The sequence below is a fragment of the Ambystoma mexicanum genome, chromosome 1p, assembly GCF_040938575.1.
Source record: "Ambystoma mexicanum isolate Mex_15411 chromosome 1p, UKY_AmexF1_1, whole genome shotgun sequence".
Classification (NCBI taxonomy): Eukaryota; Metazoa; Chordata; class Amphibia; order Caudata; family Ambystomatidae; genus Ambystoma; species Ambystoma mexicanum.
The window spans coordinates 317,228,008-317,250,316 of record NC_090921.1 but is presented as its reverse complement, the minus strand read 5'-3'; the positions used below and the strand labels follow the sequence as shown (position 1 = coordinate 317,250,316).

Here is a 22,309-nt window from a genome sequence, read left to right as displayed (position 1 = left end):
ATGGGGGAAACAACGGAAGTGAAGAAGATTAAGGAGGAAGGAGAGAATGGGGAAAAAGAGAGTGAAGGCACACAGAACACGGGGAACGGACAAGAGGGAGGAGAAAAGAGCAACAACTCAAACAAAAAGGAAATAAAAAAGGAACAGAGCGACGATATGCCCCTAGCGAAGGTAGTGAAAATGGAGGGAGGGGGGTTATATCCTTTGAGAGAACTAGGAGAAATAGTAAGAGAACAATTAAGGGCGGCTGAGGGGTACTCGAACCCGGCATACAGCCCGCCACCATATACAGCTACAGGTGGCCACACGGGAAGGTAGCGGACTAGTACGACGGGATCAGCTCATAGGAAGACGCCCACAGGGGAGGGGAGGACTGGCGAAGAGCAGATCACGGAAATAGGACATGATGAGTGGGTAGTTGCGCAGGTACTATTAAAATTACGAGGTTCATTAACAGGAGAAGAGAAGGAGGTAGTAAGGAAAATGGACAATGATAATACCAGAAAGAGTGAAATGAAAGGGGAAGAGGGGAAAAGAAAGGAGGAAGAGCTGTTACGACAAAAGGAAGAGATTTTGGAGGAACGATTAGCAGAACTAAGGGATGAGCAGAATGCACTGATCAAACAGCTCAAGAGAGAGGAAAGAGAGAGAGCACGGGAAAGAAAAGAAAGTAAGAATGAGTTGGAAAAAATGAGGGAACGAACTGAGGAGCAAAAGAGAGAAGCAGAAAGGGTAAAGGCAGTAGCAGAAAGGGTATCCAGAGCAGCACTGCGTGACAGGAAAAGAGAGGAAGAAGAGAAAGAAAAAGAAATGGAAATATGGAAGAGGAGATTACTAACAGAAACGACAAGGAAATACAAAGAAGGGAGGATGATAGAGAGTATATTAGAATGGGAAAGAGCGAGACGGGAAAGGAAGAGAGAAGAAGAAAGGATATTGGAAAAGATGAGTAGTGAAGTAATGGAGGAATTGAAAAAGAAAAGAGAGGAAATTGGTAGAGAAATAGCAGAGAAAAATGAAGGGGAAAGAGAAGATAGGAGAGGGGAGAGTGAAGTAAGTAGGTATGTACACAGAGACACAGAAGTAGCAACAACATCAGCACAAAGGGGAGCAATTGGTAAAGAAGAAACGGGAGGAATGGATCTAATAGACTTAAAAACAGTAACGATTAGGGGGAAAAGGACAGATTGGGGGTTGCCATTCCTGGATGGCTTTTGTAGTGAGGAAGAAGAAGGAATGGAGAAGGAAGGAACAGGGACGTCATTTCACCAAAATGCCAGGGGTAGCGGAAGTGACATGACACGACCCTTGACCCCTGATGACATCACAGGAACTGATATCATTTGACCCCACCCCGAAGTGATATCGCGGGAAGCGATGGAACACGAACCTTTCACCCGTTGCCAAAACAGGAAGTGACATCACAGCATTGTACAGTACGAAAAATATGGTTACGATATCACTATAATGTGATGTACATTTCATGCAAGAATGGATTGCCATATGTAGCGTTAAGGTCAGTGTGTATAGGCCCATATTACCAAATTACTATGAATGCAAGCAGACGTCCATGACCAAATGATAATGATGTGTTACTATATAGCACTTACACTTAAGCGCTTTATATAGAAAAAATATACACCCAATATCACCCAACCTGTCTTGGTACTCATTTATCGACCTCAGAAGGATTAAAGGCTGAGTTGAGGCGTTTAAGAACAGACTAAATCAGTGACTCACCCCCTGAAGTGTGCCTGAAATAAACCTTTAATGAGTTTAGCAATTATTGTACAGAATTCCAGAAAGACACATTATTTGGTTTCCTATTCTTTCTTATTTAGGGTCAGTGCTGAAAGTGTTAGACTTGTGGCACTCCTGTTCTTGTTTGTCTTATTATTTTTTTTTTTTTAAAGGGCCTTAACATGAAAGCCAGCCACTCCAGGACCTTGCATTACAAAAAACGAAAAAAAAATAAAAAAAAAAAAAGTTTTTTTTTATTTCTTTTTTTTTTAACAGAGGTCGCAAGGGAGACCACAGAGGTCGCAAGGGAGACCTCAGAGGTCGCAGTTGAGACCTCTGGCGACCCCCAAATGACGTCCCTGGGAAGGAAGAAATAGTGAAAGGGAAAGCCTAGATAAATTATACATCACCCGGACAAATAGAGAATCACCATGGGCCTGCAGGAGAAAGGAAGACCTGGAGGGAAGTGAGGGGGAAGAGCAAGGAATGGCGGGAAGGAAGTCACGTGCAGCTACACCCCCATCATCCCGTCCAACATGCTCCACCACCCCACACTCATTACGTGCAACATGCCCACCTACACCCGTCCCCCACGAACTGACACCCTACGCAGGCAGGCTTAGAGACCTCCCTGGACGCAGGCAGGGAGAACGAATACACACGCCCACATTAAATAAAGGAAATGATAAAAGAAGGGGAAGAGATGGAGGGGAAACAGTTACGAGCAGGGGAAATATGGACGCAATTGACGATGTAGAAGACACGGAAGAAGAGGAGGGGTACACGGACTCGATTTTGTGGAACCCAGGGGGTGAAACAGGATACAACTTAATGCCACTTCTGGAGAGGGGAGGGGTTAGACCACAATACGTCCCTTGGAAGCATGCAGACAAGGAAAATATAAAGTGCAGGCTCCCATCATTAAGTGGAGGTGTGGGAAAATGGATATATGAAATGGAAAAACACACCGCAGGACAGAAACTGGCAGTAGGGGATGTAAAGGGCCTTCTAATATCAATATTGGGGGATGCAGCAGATGACATCTGGAAGAGAGCAGGCTTCCCCGGGGTCACAATAACAAACACATCACACGATGGGGCACCATTCGCAAACTGCAGACATGCATTATGGCAAGCGCTGAGGGTACATTACCCGGACACATCAGACATAGGAGCAATTACATCACGCAAGATGCGTGAGAACGAAGATCCTGTTGATTATATCCAGGAAATTCAAGAGAAGTGGCGTATGGAAACTAGAGAACAATGGGACAATACACCAGCAATATTCTATCATATACTAATACAAGGGCTCCCGGAAGCAGTTCAGGAACAACTGAAGAAGGTAGTAGGGATGGAAGCAAAAGCATGGCCAGAAATACAGCTGACGATAGTACATCATTGTAGGACATGGCAAGAAAAGATGAAACAAAAGGAAGAGGATAGAAAAGCGGAAGAGGCTAAATTGGTACAGAAAAAACTTACTAAATACACGATGGAAGGTGCACTAATAACTACACCTGCAACAATGGCTCAAAACCCCACACAAGTAGTGGCTGCACAAGATCCCTCCCAAATACAACCATCACAGATTGTAGCACAACAGCTGCCACCACCCCAACCATACACGACTAACATGGGAGGAGGATACTCAACGCCAGGAGCTGGATATTATAATTATAACAGGGGAAGGGGAGGAATGATGAGGGGGAGGGGATACGGCTATAACACACAACAGCAAGGGGGAGGATTCAGAAATTTCTGCCCCACCGGGCAACCAGTATACCAGGACAATTCAGGGAGCTTTCCATGGCAGAACAGGGAACCACCGGTATGTTGGATTTGTGGATTGCTAGGGCACATGTCACGCACATGTAGAATGAGACCAGGCACACCATCATGGGGAGAACAGGGACAACAAGGGCCTACAGGAGAACAGCAGGACACCCAACAACAGCAGGCACTGCAACCGGGAAATGTGCAGCAACAACTAGTAACACAACAACAGCCACAGACATATTCACTACCACAACAACAGGTAGCGATAACACAACAACATCAAGTGCAGCAAGTACAGCAACCTGCCCAAATTCAAGACCATAAAATAACCTCTACCAATACACAACTACAGCAAACACAACTGGGAAGGGTGACGGTCCTGGGACACAACCCTTACACAGGAAGTGGTCAATCATTATACCCTCAATAGGACAGCCCACAGACGGCCTTGGTGTGTCCCATCCTGTCGGTAACACCGAATAGTGCGGAGGAACCACGCATAGAGGTAACGATAGGTGACAACAAATTATCATTCCTTGTTGACACCGGGGCGACCCGGTCTTGCATAAGGGAAGGTAAATTTAAGATGTCAGGTGAGGCCATGAACACCCAAGGATTCTCTGGGGCTAGGGGGTTGGTTCCCTTTACTGATAGCATTCCCTTATCGATAGGGGATTATGACATGTCCGTCCCACTTCTATATTCTAGGGACTCACCAGTAAACATACTCGGGAGAGACATATGAGAAAGTTGAATATGACGATCTCCTTTACGGAGGACGGCATAATTTGCTCCACTCCTGGAATAAACATGCTCACTGCACGACAAATCATGCAAGCATATTGTGGACAGACAGTGATTAGGGCTGAGCCAGTAGATGGCGAACTGTTCCAGTACAGAACAGACATGGCATTCGCATGGATGCCAGGAATAGAAGGAAAGATCTGGAGGAGGCCAACAGCCTATTTGTTTAGACCAGAAACACCAGCCAATGAACAAGAAGGAAAGGTGATTTCAGTGAGCATGGAGAGCATTATAGCAACTGCTGATTATATCGCAGTACATGCCCAAAACAGGGAAGGAAGAGCATGGAGGGCAGTGATAGCCCTAGCTGAGGGATGCAGGCTCACCCAGGTATCAGACGAGGAGCTCTTTTCAGAAGAAAGGGAAGAAGGTGAAATGGTATTTATGATGAGTGTAGAAATATGGCTAAGAGTTACATACACACAAGTCGCACAGAAAATTGCAATGGCACTTGAAGCACCCACATCCACCCCAGTTCCCTTTTTTGAGGAAGATATGGCAAAAGTCCCAACATCATTATGGACTACTAGTCCCTATGACGTGGGGGAGTAAGAATAAAATTGAAAAAAGGTGCAATACTCCCTAGAGTGAAGCAATACCCACTATCAAAAGAGGCAGATGAGGGCATATATGAAACAATAACGGCCCTTATAAATAATGGCATATTGGTACCATCAGAATCACCATGTAACACAGCCGTATATCCAGTGCGCAAAGCTAAAGGAGGGTCTTGGCGTTTCATCCAGGATCTCAGGCCCTTGAACAACATAGTGGAAGCAGAATACCCCATAGCAGCAAACCCGGCCACAATATTGTGTGGCATTCCAGCAGAGGCATCACGATTTACAGTGATTGACCTCAAAAATGCCTTTTTCTCAATACCACTGCACCCAGACTCACAAGATCTAACAAGCTTCAAGTACAGAAACACAAAATGGAAACACACCAGATTGCCACAATGGTACTGCGAGTCACCCTCAATTTTCAACAGATTAATACAGATGGACTTGGGAAACATTGAATTGGAAAGCACAGTGTTGCAGTATGTTGACGATATAATAATTTGCAGCACAAGCGAAAAAAATGCAGAGAGGACTCATTGAAGATGCTGACAATATTGGCTGAAAAGGGTTACAAGGTAGACAAAGAAAAATTACAGTACTGTCAGGAACAGGTACTATTCATTGGTCAGCTCATATCCCAAAACGGAAGAAAGATTGCACCACAAAGAGCACAGGCCATATCAAAAACGCTGTTGCCACAAACGGTGAGGGAACTGCAGCAGTTCCTGGGACTGTGCAACTACTGTAGAGCATGGGTATTTGATTGCAGCTCGTACATAGGACCCCTACTTGAGGCATTAAGAGAAGCTAACAAAGGGGAGAAAAAATTGGGGTGGACAATGGAAATGAAAGAGGCCTTTGATGAACTGAAAGATGCAATATCAACTGCTCCAGTACTGGCCACCCCAGATTATGAACGACAATTCTTTATATTTTCACATTGCGACTCAGCAGTAATGAAAGCAGTGTTGGCTCAAAAAATAAGCATGGGTTACAAACCAGTAGCATTTTACAGCGGTCACTTGGATCCTGTAATGTTAGGACATTTCCCTTGCGAACAAGGTCTCGCCGCAGCTGCCTTCGCGGTAGAGAAGCATCCTCAATTACAATGGGGTGCCCAACCACACTATTTGTGGAACATGCACTCTTTGCAATATTGAACAAGCCTAAGTCCACACTAACCACGCAGAGGGCGTCAGGTTAAGAGATCATCTTATCTAGACCAGAATTATCAATTGTTAGATGCAGCACAGTTAATCCTGCAAGGTTTATAGCGGAAGTGATTGAGGAAGGCGACTATGCACATGATTGTACGCAGAATACCGAAATGTACTCATGTACTAGAAAAGTTGAAGAGGACGCGATAAATGGAGGACAGCTCTTGTTCATTGATGGGTCATCGATAATAGACCAAAGTGATGGTATAAGGAGAACTGGGGCAGCAGTGGTAAAAATGACAGAGGAATTGGTGTATGTGGCGGTGAAATGCGTACAATTACCACAACATTACTCTGCTCAAGCAGCAGAATTGGTTGCACTGATCTTGGCGTTGAAAGAAAGCTTTGACAAAAGAGTAACTATATATTCTGACAGTGCATATGTCACGTCTACTGTCCACTCAGGATTGTCCAAATGGAGGAGAAGAGGGTTTAGGAGAGCTGACGGCACCCCAGTGCAACATGCTCTCTTATAAGCTGAATTAATTGAAGTAATATATGACCCCCAAGAATTAGCTTTGGTCAAATGTACTGCACACACTAATGGAGAAGATCATATCTCAAAAGGAAATGCAGCAGCAGACGCACATGCGAAGTATGCCGCATATTTTGGTGAGATATGGAACCCCCCAGAGTCAGAGAGAGGGAGAGGGAGGGGGATAGCTAAAGAGATGTTGATAAGAGAAGGGTACACCCATCTCCCAGCCACACATATAATGGATTTACAAGCGGCTGCACCAATGGCAGAAAAAGAAATATGGGTAAAAAGAGGATGTACAAGTCACCAACTGACGCACTATGGCGCCAGGGTAACACTGGAAAGATGGTAATGCCATTGGCACTATTGAACACCGCCCTGAGCCAACTCCACCACCCAGCCCACACAGGCAAGGAAGTTATTGCAGCACGAATTAGGGAAGATTGGTTCTGTCCCGAGTTAAATTCCCATGTGACAAATTTTATCAGCAATTGTCTCACATGTCAACAGTTTACGGCCGGTCACACGCTGAAAGTGATAAAAGGTACTATACCCCGGCCAGAGGGACCCTTCCTGCACATCCATATTGACTATGTTGATATGATCAACGTATGTCAAGGAAATAGGTATATGATTGTAGTAGTATGCCCATTCTCCAGGTGGATTGAGGCAGGACCCTGCTCACATCCAGATGCATTTAGAGCAGCTAAATTTCTAGTGAGGGAGGTTTTCCCCAGGTGGGGAGTGTGCGAGGTACTGCGGTCGGATAACGGCCCGCATTTCGCTAATGAAATGTTCCAGCACATCACATCCTTACTGAACATCAAGCGTAAATTTGCATGTGCATATCACCCGCAGGCCAACGGTAAATGCGAAAGTCTGAATGGCCTACTGAAGGAGGCAATTGTAAAGATACAGCAAACAACAAAGAAGAGTTGGTTGTATTGCCTTCCGCTAGCTCTATTTGAGCTGAGGAATAGACCAGGCTCCGACCACCACCTCATTCCTCATGAGGTGGTGACCGGACGACAAATGCGCCTTCCTCTAATGCCAACATCAAGGGCATTCACAGACTATGAAAACACTGCAACTGTTCTTGGTGATGAAATGTACCAATATGTGTCTTCTTTGGTTACTAGTGTAGTGTTTGTGTCTCAACAGCTCGAGCGCACGCGGGGCGGGTCTAAGAGTTACCAACAAGAAGACGAGGACCAAGGGACCGGAAAAGGAAAAACTGTGCAAAATTGCTAAAGGTGACCACGTGCTACTCCGCAATTTCAATAGAAAGTGGAACAGCCCACGCTTCACTGGTCCCCACCTTGTAGAGGAGGCATCTACGAGAGCAGTAAAGTTGCAGGATAAGCGTGCTTGGAATCACCTACACGACGTAAAGATTTGCAAACTCCAGACCTTCCCTAGCGTCACCGAAAGGGCCATTGGAAGAACAGCGACAGCGTCACCCACGGAGGAAGAGACTTCTACCACGGCTGACGACCTAAGTGTCTCCATACCCTTCCACCCCCCAGATTCCCCAGAGACAACTACTGAAATAGAAACTGGTAATTCCTATACCGCCCACCCCATGGTCACACGATCAAAGAGTAAAGAGACTTCTGCCAGTTGAGCCCAAACCCTCTGCCCATCGACCCCCTACCCACTACAGTAACCACCCAATTGAAGGACATTGTCTTGCACATATAAACATGTAAACACTTGAATGTTCTCTTCTTTCTTTCTCGCACATGCAGGTATCGCGTATTATTGTATTGCTAAGAAAACAGATAACTAACAAAGTTCATTGCCCAGGAGTAGATGCTACCCTCAGACGATAACTACCCTGAAGCCCTATCACACCAATTTGTCTATCACATAAAAAGGCCAAAGTACCTAAAAAGAAGGAGGGTACGTGTCTACTACACAGCATTTATCTTGGCATAGAACAATCAATGCCCCATCTTCACCAACACTTGCCTGCCCTAAGAGACAGATCGCTTAGATTGGCGTGGGAACAGCTCTTCGCCTGGGCACTGAACGACTACTTGATAGGGAGAGCTTGAAAACAACAACTAACACTAATAACAAGCCTATTGAGAATTTTCAGGCGGGCAACTTTAACGTCGCAAGAATAAGCTGCCGGACTGCAGCAAGGTAAGAGCAAAATGCCGGTGCGACTAGCTTCTGTAATAAAAATGATAGGGATTTTGATGATCACTGGGTTTTTGGCTGCCTCTGTATGGCAGAAAAGTTATGCTATCAATATTTTGGCTGTACCCAAACCTAATGTACCCCTACCCACGGCTGCAACAGGTGTTACGTCAGGTGGTACTAGCAAGCCTCCACATAAGGGAAATAGAGTAAAACGTAGCACATACTCAGATAATAAAGGTATTGATAATTACATAACAGATTCAGCACACGTCTCGAACAACATGTGGTACCAACACATGACCCAAATAGGTAAGCAGACAACAGAAGACAGCTGCTACGTCTGCTCATTGATCCCATACGCCATGAGCGCTTCTCGAACATTTGTTGCCACGGAAATAGATGAAAAGACAGCATGATGTATAATATTCCTGGCACTGTTCCAAACGAAAGGGAGATTCCAAGGGACGGTGGTGAAACTGGTGTGGAAAACATGAGACACATATCCATACGAAAACAACTTCCTCAAGACTTATTTGAGTTACCACAAGAGCAGTCTGGATGCTGAAGCATTCAGATACATGACAAGTGGTCCTGAAAAGGGAGAAACAAAGAAAGTAACACTACAATACATACCATGTGACAGATACGCCACTGAAGTTCCGGGTAAACAAGGATGTTGGGAAAGACCACTGGTAACAATAACAGGGAAGGTGTACATGGACAACAAATGGGACATTGGAGTGATTGGCAGCAACATGGTAACAAGAGAAAATATCACAACTATTGATGAACACAACAACAGATGTTGGACGATTTGGGGCAAGTACGTACCCATGCTGACGTGGATGGAGAAGGATGAAGACCCAATAAGCATACTGCCGCTGTCTGCACCTAAGATATGCTACCAACACAGAGGAGAAGTGGACGTGGGATACAACACCAACTGTGCAAGCGTGATAGAGTTACCTGAGGGGGGAGCAGGAACAGCAGTATTAATGGACCATTACTGGGCCTGCGGAAACAAGGCATACCACACACTGCCCCCTCTGTGGAATGGTATATCCACAATGGTACACGTCAATGTACCATCACTAGTGGTGCCCCAGAAACATGTAAATGTGGCGAACTTCCCTAAAATGGATGAAGGAAACAAGAGGAAGAAGAGATCTGTAAAACCTCAGAAGGGGTCAGAGAATGAAAAGAACAACAACAACAATGTCCTGAATAGAAAGAAGAGACAAGGAGAACCTCTGACAGGAAATTACCTATGGGGAAGGTCGGAAACAGCACTCACTTCAATCCCACCAGAACACAGACTATTCAGCAGAGCAGCAATGTTCTTCTAGTCAATAATACATCCGGGACTACAAGCTTACGCAAACGCAAAATGGCTCCAGATAACTCGATGGGAGCTAATGATGACAATTAATTCTACAGTAAATGGATTCAACGCAATAAAAGAGGAACTGCGAGCAGTGAGGATGGTAGCACTACAGAACAGATATGTATTAGATCTCCTTACAGCAATGGAAGGGGGAGTTTGCGCAAAGATAGGACAAGCATGCTGCACATTCATTCCTGCTAACGATGCTGACAATGGTACACTGACAGAAGCAGTATCACAACTGGCCCAGATGCACTCCAAAATGATGGAAGAAAGTAAAGGAGTGAAGAAGGATGACAGCTGGTTTTCAATGTTATGGTCATGGATGCCATCTTGGCTGTCAGACGGACTAAGGATTATAGTTGGATGAATAATACTGGCTGGAGCTGCACTGAACATAATAAGATTTTGGAAGGCCCGGAAGGCACGCACTACAGACGAAATGATCGAAATGATTGGTATGCACCCCTTGATGCCGACAGATGATGGCCAGCACACAGGCACAATAATAAAAGAAAGAGAAAAACTGCGCAAACAGATCATCACCAACCACCTGGACCCACCATCTGTGAAGCTCGAAAACCCAAGAAACCCAAGGAGCTACATAGGGAAATGGGTATACTGCACACCTGGAGGGACCTGTGTATATATGTATTGGTCATTTGAAGACCATGTCAACCATTATGGACACTTGGGAGGAGTAACTAAAATATGGATAGTAAGAGGAGATAATGAGAATGATATGTTTGTGGTCGACAAGTCGACCAGAGGGGGGACTGAAGTGGGAGAATGGAACAAAAGACTCCCACCAATCCTCTCACGCCCCTGGCCTAGAGGATCGCAGCCCAGACACCTGCCACGAGAGGAGTTTGCCTATCTACGAGACGACCAAATACCCTGGTACAGGAACATACGGATGTGCCCACCAGCCTGCCCACCAGCCTGCCCTGCCCAAGCCGACTCCTGCGGCATGGATGAACTCGACTGAACCATTCAACAGTAAATGAACACATAGTTAGAGATGCCATGACAACCTAGCCAACTGTCAGCACACCCGTGCAAACATGCACACTGGTCACTCCCACACCAATCCACACGAAGAACATATTCAGTGCTATGACGTAGGTGACGGACAAACCCACTGACGCACATCGTTATTATTTTTCACATAGGTTTTTCAAAATGCAGAAACGCAAGACGCACAACAAACTCATCTAAAATGCTTGCTGACGCTTCTCCTAACCCATGCATTGCAATGAGAAATATAACGAAGACATGATACTGGGGAAAAAGCAATATGATACTGTAACTCAAAGTGCCGTGCATCAAACATCCCCACCTATGCACCAGGCCCAAGTAGGCCGCAAGCAAGAGTCTCCATGAACATTGAACGAGCAAGAGTACAATTGCTGACCCTGCAGAATGAGCCCGGCGAGAACAGACAGCCAAGGGAGCAATGATGCAAACTCGCATACCACAAGCCGAAGCCAAGGTCACACCTGCAAACTAAGCCAGACACACAGTGGAAAATACAACATTAAATGTGCAGAATTCTGCCTCAACCACGGTCTCTCCTCACGTGACCAAGCCGAACCTGACAGGGTGCCAGGCCCAGGAGGGAGGAGGCGCCTGGGTCCCACGTTTTGAGACACAGGCACCAACAATGAAGCGACTCAATGGACATCTGCGGCGGTGGGAGTAGTCTGCTCTCATGCTTATGAACAAATCCACGCATTGTCTGCACAAACACATAGTTATACATTGTTGCAACTGGCAGGTGCACCGCGAGCTGGGAACAACGATGGTCCCAAGCTGGGGGGCTCGCGAGTGGACCAATTAGAACATGGGGCACTTATCACTGACGCCATTAACATTAGCCAATCATCAGGGGTCTTCATGTAACTATTTTCATGTATCTAATAAAAGGGACAACCCAAGTATACCACCTGACTGACCCTTAACCACTAACAGCGTTCTATATACGTATGCTATACTAACCCTACCACTCGAGGAACCAATCCAGAGTGACTATAGGTTTTTTGCTAACTTTCCCAGGTGAAGCAAGTAGCGCGTCATACTGAGGTAAAAAGGGCCTGCGAGCCCCACGAATTTTGAGAGAGAGTCAGGACGGACGCGTACGATCCTTGACCCATCCTTGCCGTTGGTTAATAAACAGCAGAACCACCTAGCTTCTTGCGTGTGCCTCATACTCATTTTTGGGATACGCGGGAGGAGTTGGGGCCTCCCTGCCCGGGGGTCCGCAGACGGCCCAGCTGACCCCGGCTGAAATTTCCCCCCAACAAGTCAATTCTGGAACTTGGTGACGGCAATGCTCCAGCTTGCGCCAGCATTCACTGACACTCTGGTGACATCATCATTTGCGTCGGAGCACAGCGAAGGAAGGAGCTCTTGACCTCCCTTAGCTGTTAACAGGCCTCATCCCTGCTGTGCCACTACTTCCTCTCCTATGACACAGAGAAACAGAAGACACTGCGGTATTGCCGATACACTGGTGCTCACCTCTGTCAGTCCCTTAGTTTCTCAGCCGGGACTTCTCTGACCGTGCTTGCCAGCCTGCCGCTCACCAATAAGGATAGAAGGGTTTTTTTTTATGTTTTCTGTGAGAGGGAAGTTAAGGTGTTGTAGGGAAAGGCCACCAACCACAGAGATGGAGGGGCCGCTGGACACAGGAAGATGTTGGGCAGACCTCAAATCTAGGGTGGGGGCAGTGTTTCTTGCTCTCCTTGACCGCAGCATTGACGCGGCATTGAAACCACTACAAAATTGATCCATGATGCAGAGGCCGACAGCCTGTTTCTCCCTGAAAAAGGTAAAACCTTTTTCAGAACACCAGAGTGGTTCAGATCTGGTGCGGCTGTACATGGTGGTGGTCCTGTAGGAGTACAGCCCCGGTTTTCCTCAACTCAGTACGATCCTGCACTGGGTGTATCGAACCATGGCTGCCCAAGCCTTTGGGACATCTCCAATGGTGGTGAAAATGTATTGTTTTTAGGTTTTAGGCAAATCACTGATGTGATGTACTCAACTAAGTTCGTGAGTCTCCATATATTGCAAGTTAACAATTTAATCAAATATTTTATTTAGGATGATTTAAGTAGTAGGTCAATTACAGTTGCAAGCAGCAGCATTATCAGTGCGCTAGAATGTTGTTAAACATCCTGCTAAGTGAACTAAAACAATTTATGTGAACCCCAAGTCTTGCTTTCAAATACATATAAAAACTTAATAAGCAAACAAATTATACAGAATAGCATTGAAAAAAATAATATACATTTCATAAGTTTGAACATGGGAATGTTAAGGGAAGGGTGCGTGGCTATTTGATATGCAGGCAGGGCTTCAAGTCCAGTTTTTACATGTACCAAAAGTGGTAACACTAGGACCAAGTGTGGACAGGGGGAACATAGTCAAAGTAATGCAGATGTGTTTCTATTCATGAATACCATCCTACTGTCGCAACACTCTATCCTTAGATTTGGGCTAAGAGTGGGTGTACAAAATCGCCACATGAGCCAAAGCTAATGACTTCCAGCTCCTCCTTAGGCTGTGGAAAAAATACATAGGGATTGAACCCCATTAACAGATTTGGGAGTGGTGTTATCCAATCAGGTGCCCAGAAATGTGGGTGCACTATATAAAAATGGCCACTGGCGCCTCTACCACAGCTGACATGTTTTGCCTGTTCTGCCCCATACTGCCTCCTGCTCAGCTCCCCACTCCTTCCAAACCCCCCTTAGGCCTCTGGCACGCACCCAGCTACTCCCCGCCCCCCATTCTGCACTCACTCTTCTGGCCATTTTAGATTTTTAAGGGAATTTGGCGTGTGCGCGATGCACACTGCTAAACCCCCTTACAAAAATTAATTAGCATCTCAGACAGGAGTGCTAATAGACATACATAGCAGGGAGGCTTCACTGATCTGTAACGGACCAGGCTCTATTTCATACCTCTCAACCTTTTATTTGCCCAGGGTGAATGAAAAAAGAGAATTTTGTTTTCGGTGGGTGAGAGCCCATTGAAATGAAGGGACGACTAGGAGGCTTGGCAGGTGAATGCATTCATTCCAAGGCAGGTGACAACCGCCTAAAGTGTGTGAGTTGAGAGATGTGCAATTTGGGCCTAAGCAGCATTGAAACCAAGTCTCGCGCACAAGCAGCCTGCACGACAGAAGAAATGTCAAATCCCCTGTTCGCAAGCTGTCCAAATTGGCATATATTGCTAAATAATGAAATAGTGTGTCTTACACAGATTCCTAATCTGTTTAATGCCTCACAGAGGTCCCCAAATTAAGATTGATGGCTCATTACAGTGATTCAGAAGGGATACAGTGATCCTAGAGTGCAATGTGTTTTAATCTTCTTATACCACTACTAATAGTAATAATAATATCATGTTTTTATATAGTGCTTTATGCTGAAATTCTCTTGCTACTAAGAGATGTATTAATAGTTATGATCTGCCATTTTAATGTCATTCAGTTTATGGACTCCGGCAGGATAAAGGAATAAGCCGGTCCTGCTGGGATGGAAGTGCAGGTTTGCTCATGTCAGAGGCGAGCACGTGTCAGAGGCGAGTGCTTAACCCCTGAGCTGTTCCTGCTAGTGAATAAGGGAGTACTAAATAGTAGATTTAAGTATACAGCTGAATACCGAATAGTTTGACAAGCATTTGGCCACAGTCAAACACTAAGCCAATAGTTGCCTTTTTAATAAAGTTTTGTAGACAAGAAAAACACTTTATACATTAAAAGCCCACTTTAAAATATGTATATCTATTCTTTATTGCATTTCTTTTTTGTTGTCAACGGAAGATGTTTGTGTAAACCAAAAAAGGAATACATTATTAGAAAATAAACTGTTCAATAACAGCACCGTTTGAATGTTTGTGTGCATTCATATGTCTTGCTTGTTGAGCAGGGCCTAAGTAAATAAGACGTGCACAAATTTATACTATGCATGTATGCAAGCCCTGCTGGGAGACTGAGATGTGTGTGCTTATAACTTCTAATGTTCTTGCTCAACTTTAGCCTTCTGGCTCCATCAAGGCACTGAAACACAAAAGGAGTGATTACATCATTTATTACATTGCTGAAGTGGGGCTGAACACAAACGTCTGGGATGCTAAAGCCATGCTTTCTAGTTTTGGTACTGATAGGGGATGAGGCATTTGAAAAATGTCTTTTCATTAATGGATAATATTTTTGTTTCTTTTTTCGGTGGGGTATGTTTGTGGTCTTTTGGGGCCTTTGTAAAAGACACCAGAAATAAATGCATAGGGAAAGCTGAGTCCTCCATGGCTCTCGCCGGACTCTATAGGGAAGGGATAGTGCTGAGTTTCCGATCTTTAATTGACACCTGCATGTTTATTTTATTTGTTTCACTTGTACATCCATTTAGCCCAAGGTTTATAAATTGTAAACTTGTATCTCCCCGTCTTTATTACACAAATGTCCCTCTTTTTTAATACTCTAATGTTGGGAGGAATATTTCTGCTGGCACAGACTGGGGCATTTTGGTTAAACAAACATATGTCCACGCTCTTTAGTAAAATCTGTCACTTTTACCCAATTCAAAGATGGAAGGCAGGAAATGTAACATATGTTTTGATATTACAATGACCTCTCTGCTGCAGGCACACTATCTCCTGAGATATTTTACTCAGGATTTGGAACTTACTGGCATATCTGCAACAGCTATATTAATCCACTTAGATATATTATTTGGATTTGGAATTGGTGAGATTGGGACCCGTAACTTTCATATTTCTCACACAGGTCATCAGCAGATCAATAAGCGCCTAAAGAAAATACCATTTCCCAATAGCGACTTCAAACACTATCGCTCCAGCTCAATATTCCTCAACTGCAAAATACAGGGGAGGCCAGAGATACATACACATTATTGACAGTTTTGCTTCCGCTCACCCCTCCCAAGCACACCGCCAGATGAAAGTCTGTCTGTCCAGCACATGAACGTCTGAGACTGTGTGCACTTTCACACCTCTGCTCTGCCTGTACTCAATCAAAGACATTTACAGCAGTATTTGTTTATTAATCCGTTTAAAGGATAAACATGATATGCCTGAATGATTCCAGGCCCACAGTCAAAGCTGTTTTTTGCAGGGGAAACTATAGTGATAATTAATTAAGTATTCAGCAAAAGCCAAATACCTAATTTTCAGCAGGAATTTGTCTGAATATTTACTCAAAGCCGAATTTCAATACACCCCTACTAGTAAATTTCAATAATTTCACCGATTCATTGGTCTACCCACAATGAATGCTTTATTTGACTAATAACGAGGAAATGTTATACACTTGTACACTCATTGAACCTCAATGAAAATAAATCTAGAAAGAAAAGAAAGGGCGTGGTGACGAGAGATTACTTACATGTTATCGAAGCAGTGGGCCGCCGTCATCACCCACTGGCGTCGTATCAGGGCCCCACCACACTGGTTCTCTCCGCGCAGCTGCATGGAGACCATGTAGGGCCTGGAATGGGGTGCAGCCTCTCTTCCTCCCACTATCCAGCCTCGAGGCAGGTGTCCTGTGCAGAGGGAACAGAAACTTCAATGCAGCATCCAACACGGCCCCCACAAGGTGCACCCAGAGCCCGACCTAACCCAATAAAACCACCCCAAACCACAGTCCAGAACACCATCAAACTGTGACGTGCAGCGCTCCATCACAAAGCACAGCTGTGTCTATCGCCCATAAAAATGTATTTGTATTGACACTCAAAAAACGCAGCAGTTGCCATTGCCTTTGATACGGTCAATCATGCCACTCTTATAAATCAGCTCTGTGATACCCTTGGCATCACAGACCTGGCTCTGGACTGGTTGACCTCCTTCCTTTCTGACTGACCTTCCCAGATACAACTGGGCCATTTTCTCTCGTCCATTTCACTCTCCACCTGTGCTGTCCCTCAGGGCTCCATCCTCACGTCTTGGTTTTTCAACATCTACCTTGCCCCTCTAGCCCATTTGATCTCCGCCTTCTCACCAAACTTCCAGTGTTATGCAGACGACACGCAGCTCTCCTTCAAGCTTCTCTCCTCTGCCTACTCCTCTTCCTCTTTCATTCCTTACTGTCTGTCTGCTATTCAGGCATGGTGCTCTGCTAGCAATCTCTGCCTTAATGCCAGTAAAACAGAGATCCTTCTTATTGGGACCCAAGCTCCCTCCTTCCACCTACACTCTGGGCGCCATCCATGGGCCCACTCCCCTCACCCTCCTGTGAGGCAAAAATCCTTGGTGTCATCTTCATCTCCTCTCTCTCCTTCTCTCCTCACATCACAGAACTTGCCAAGAAGGCCCACTTTCAGCTGCACCTCTTCAGAGGCATTCTCCCTTTCCTCACCTTCCTTCAGAAACTCAATGTCTCCAGAGCTCTGGTCCTCTCCAGGCTGGACTACTTCAACATCCTCTTCCTCAATCTGCCAAACTCCTCCCTTCACCCACTTCAACTAATCCAGAATAGGACTGCAAGACTTATCCTTGGCCTCAAGCCCAGGGCCCACATCCCTCCAGCCTTAAAATCTCTCCACTGGCCCGTGGTTGCTGCGAAGATCAAGGTCAAGACCCTCTGCATCATCCACATGTCTTTCTGCGGCCTGGGACCCCACTACATTCAACTCTCTCTCCCTAAATACCTCCCTGCTTCAGCCCTTCGGTCTTCTAGCTCCAACTCTCTGCAGATCAGATGCTTTTCCAAGCAGAGAGTGGGGGGTAGCTCTCTGTCCTCTGCAAGTGCCTGCTTCTGGAAAAGACTCCCTGCCTGAGTTCCAGAAGCTTCTCAAGACCCTCCTTTTCTCTTCCTCCTTTCCTCTCTCCTTCACTTGCTAATATCCCCCTCTGCCTCTTTTTGACTGGCTGCCTGGTTCCTTCAGATTCTTACAGGGCACCAGGGATTCCTCGACCAGTCTACCCCTGTACTTGGTCTCCTCTTACCGACCCCCAACCTGCTGTCCTCTGTGTTCTCTCCCCCTGCACTAGCCTGGCTGGGCCTGCACCCCTTGAGCCGTTCCAGCCCGACCCTCGCACTTAGTGTGTGGACCTTTTCTCCCGGGCAGTATTTGCTTTCCCCGGGCACTGTCCACCTGGACTCCCCTGGCATTCGCTTAACCCATGGGCCCAGCCACCCTGACCAGCACTTCCCCCCTCCCCTCTCCCCTGCACTTCTTGTTACTGCTATTTGCACGATCTGAATGTCACAAGGCCTAGTAGGACGGTTTTTGTCATCCCCCCCGTCGTGTTGCGCCTTGAAACACCTTGTGTATAGGCGCATTATAAATACCAATAAATAAAATAAACAAATAAATTGTGCCCACAAAGAGGTTACAGCTATGTCCACTGAAACCTCTCAGCTATACCCAGTGGCTTAACGGCTTAACCAAGTGGGGGTGGAGGGCCGCTTGCCCCCTAAGTGGCTCTTTTAATAGCCAGATCGGGCCATTTAGGAGCGGGAAACCTCTCTCAATGGGCACCCTCATTGACAATGAGGGTGTCCAACAGGAAAGGTGCCCCGCTGGCAGGACAATGTAGGTGCCAGCAGGAGAAAAGTGTTCCTGCTCAGCACGCTCATTGTCCTGGCAGCAGGACACCTTTCCCATTTGGTAGCACAGAGGCTCTCCCAAGGAGCTGATATGTTGCTCTGTGTCAAAATAGCATTACAATGGAAGCCATTAGGCACTGATGGGAGGGAGAGAGTGGGACTATTGGGGGGGGGGTATTAGCAGGGACTTTTGTAATGTGAATGGGGCGTGATCAGAAGTGAGAAGAGTGCATAATGAAAAAATTACTATGGCTTTAAAACCTAAGGGGGGTTTGTTAGGCTCACATTAATGTGCATGATGCTATTGTGACTTTGCATGCAGGATGGGGAGAATACAACTAAAGCCGTACTCAGCGTGTATATATAGTGTACAGTTAGTTTATTGTGGAAGGCTAGTTTATTGTGTAATGTGGTTTGCTGCCAGGACATTGCAATAAAGTATTATTTAAGCACATGAAACGTAAAGGAACAGCTTAATGAATATCCATATCAACTAAACCTGGGAAGATGTGCTCAGTTGCTTAATTTGTCCAGATCCTAGTTTCACCATTTAACAAAAGTGTATGATCCTGGGGAACTCATTTAATCACACTGTGTCTTACCTGCAGCTCCGTAAGTGATTCACTTTGTAGCCTATGTTAATATATCATGATATCATTAACAAAGCCCAGTGACTACAGAGTTGCAGCATATATAATAATAGTGCAATTTAGGTATTTTGCATCATAATTGTTTGTCACTTGACTTATTTATGGCAACTTATTCTAAAGTCACTTCGATGGTGCCTCCAAGTATCAAAGACGTTTAATGCTCCTTGCAATGAATGTCCTTTTATGTGAAGTCACTTCTGTTCAGGGGTGCCGAGTACGACGGTCCGCGCCCCCTCCTTCACCTACCCATAGGACTTTTTTTTTTTTGGAGTGCTGACAGCCGAGAAGACCCGAAGTCGGTGCCCCTGCTTCTGTTGATGCAATAGATATGCAAATTAGTGGGTGTGCCTATATTCTGCCACACAAAGGTCTAACAGATGCATTTCCTGCCTCTGTAATGGTCCGTTTTTTGTTTGTTATGTGTATGTGTTAAAATGCCACCTGACACTAATGTTACCAAAAAAGTTGATTTGGCGTATGGACTCGAGCGCACTGCATTTTGGGGGAAAGTAGTAGGGCTTTTTTCGTGCCCACCCCGCTCACTCTTGCCCCCCTGGCTATACCCGGTGCTTCCCGAAACGCCTCTTGTGTGCCCAGCGCTCCACTGTAAAAAATTATCTGTCCTAGCACCAGGCGCTGCTGTGCTGTGTGACATCTGAGCTCGGGCGCTGCCTGTGCTTCAGGCGATCACAGTGCTACCTTTGGCGCCAGAAGCTGCTTTCTTACCGTGTGATGCCAGGGAGCAGCTGGTAACCAGAGTATGCACCAGGTGTTGCCGTGCTGTGTGACATCTGTGCTCGGGCGCTGTCTATGCTTCAGGCGATTGCAGCGCTGCCTTTGGCGCCAGAAGCTGCTTTCTTGCCGTGTGATGCCAGGGAGTTGCCGGTGAGCCAGAGTATGCACCAGGTGTTGCCGTGCTGTGTGACATCTGAGCTCGGGCGCTGTCTGTGCTTCAGGCGATTGCAGCGCTGCCTTTGGCGCCAGAAGCTGCTTTCTTGCCGTGTGGTGCCAGTGAGCTGCCTATGAGCCAGAGTATGCCGCCCAATCAGCATCAGGTGTTGCTGTGCTGCGTGACATCAGGGAGCGCCACTATACTTGAATGCTGTTATGCCTTGTGCCGTTTGGGAACTGCAGCGGCACCGGGCGCTGCTTTGCTGTGATAGCAGGCAGCTGCCGTTGCCCGGCGGCGCAGAGGCGCGCGTGGCCTTCTAATGCCGCTCTGCTGGCCTGTCTAAGAGAACCCCGCTCTGCCACCAGAGAGCTGCCCCAGCAGCAGAGTCTGCCCTGTTGTCTGATATTGGTGAGCTGCCCTTGTGGCAAGTGCCAAGCCATATCAAGGGTATCGTATCCCCTTGTATCAAACGCTGCGCCATCCCAATGTCTTATCCACTTGCATCAAGTGCGGTGTCTGGCTGATGTAAGAATTTTTGCAGCCATTGACACAATTATATTTTGCTGGGGCAATATGGTCCCCACTACTGCTACTGGCAGAATAGGAGGCTGCCTAGTAGTGTCTTGCTTTGGCATAGTTCCAACCCCAGAGAGCAGTCGTTTTGCCAGCCTGACGCAGCACCACAGAGTGCAGAGTTCTCCCAATTATCCTGGAAGGGAGTCCTGGGCACCTACTGGCAGAAACATCAGATGATTGCGACGTTGCCACCCTGCCCCCTCCCCACACTGCAGGAGCCGGAGGGGCTTAATCTGTCAACCTCCAGATGTTTTGCCTACACCGTTCCTCCTGGGCTCCTTGGTCCCTTACCTGCTCTAGACGCAGCCACCAGAAAAGAGAGGGCTGTGAGCAGCAGGCTGGGGGCTCGCCTGGATCTCATGCTGCCTGCAGAAACAGTCGCCTGGCTGGACTCGTCTGACTGTGTCCCCTCCCTTCCTTCCTGGTGTTAAGTAGCCAGAGAGGGCGTAGGAGGGTCCTGCGGTTTCGAGGGACGTGAGGTTTGGCAGTTATGGAGAAATCCTCCACTGCAACCGTACCCAAGGACCATTGCCGACCGAGTCTGAAGTCCATGGGCCCTCATGCCCACGCCCCTCCTTCCCACAAACGCTCTATGTGTGAGAACGTTGCTTACGGAAATCATATCTTACCCAAAACCAGACTTCACTCAGTGTCACCGGTTGTACCTGCCTTTAAAATCCCTTCTAGTGTGTGGAAGGGATGTAAAAAGCGCAGTCATGCCAGGGAAGCAACGGAGCACTGTCCAAAGGGGATGCATGCTTGAAGGTGTGGCCAGTGCAGCTCCTTGAGGAAGGGGTAGCGAGTGCAGCTCCTTAAGGACATGCTTTGCAGGTGATGCAGGCAGTCTTGAGCATTCTTGAAGAGGTAGCCTGTGCAGCGTGTTGAGAAAGGGGTAGCCAGTGCAGCTACTTGAGGAAAGGGTAGCAAGGGCAGCTCCTTGAAGAAGGGGTAGCCAGTGCAGCTCCTTGAGGACATGCTTTGCAGGTGATGCAGGCAGTGTTGAGCCTTCTTGAAGGGGTAGCCATGCAGCATCTTGAGGAAGGTGTGGCCAGTGCAGCTCCTTGAGGACATGCTTTGCAGGTGATGCAGGCAGTCTTGAGCATTCTTGAAGAGGTAGCCAGTGCAGCGTGTTGAGAAAGGGGTAGCCAGTGCAGCTACTTGAGGAAAGGGTAGCAAGGGCAGCTCCTTGAAGAAGGGGTAGCCAGTGCAGCTCCTTGAGGACATGCTTTGCAGGTGATGCAGGCAGTCTTGAGCATTCTTGAAGGGGTAGCCAGTGCAGCTACTTAAGGAAGAGGTAGTGAGTGCAGCTCCTTGAAGACATGCTTTGAATATGATGCAGACAGTCTTGAGTATGCTTGAAGGGGTAGCCAGTGCTGCTCCTTAAGGAAGGGGTAGCAAATGCAGCTCCTTAAGGAAGGGGCAGCGAGTGCAGCTCCTTGAGGAAGGGGTAGACAGTGCAGCTCCTTGAGGAAGGAGTAGCAAGTGCAGCTCCTTAAGGAGG

The 22,309-nt window shown here is 46.7% G+C and overlaps 1 protein-coding gene across 2 annotated transcripts in view; it reads right to left on the bottom strand.

The window, feature by feature from the left end:
- LOC138569651 (serine protease 57-like) overlaps positions 1-21,180 on the bottom strand; it is a 111,777-nt gene extending 90,597 nt beyond the window's left edge. The window contains exons 1-2 of one of the 2 annotated variants that reach the window (XM_069647812.1): positions 21,100-21,180; positions 16,525-16,681 (exon numbers count right to left, since the gene is read on the bottom strand). In XM_069647812.1, the coding sequence (XP_069503913.1) occupies positions 16,525-16,681; positions 21,100-21,169 (227 nt within the window). In that variant the 5' untranslated portion in view covers positions 21,170-21,180. Of the gene's footprint in view, positions 1-16,524; positions 16,682-20,066; positions 20,461-21,099 lie in introns of those variants that run through there. The other variant, XM_069647822.1, reaches the window with a different exon arrangement.
- Positions 21,181-22,309: the final 1,129 nt, after the last annotated feature.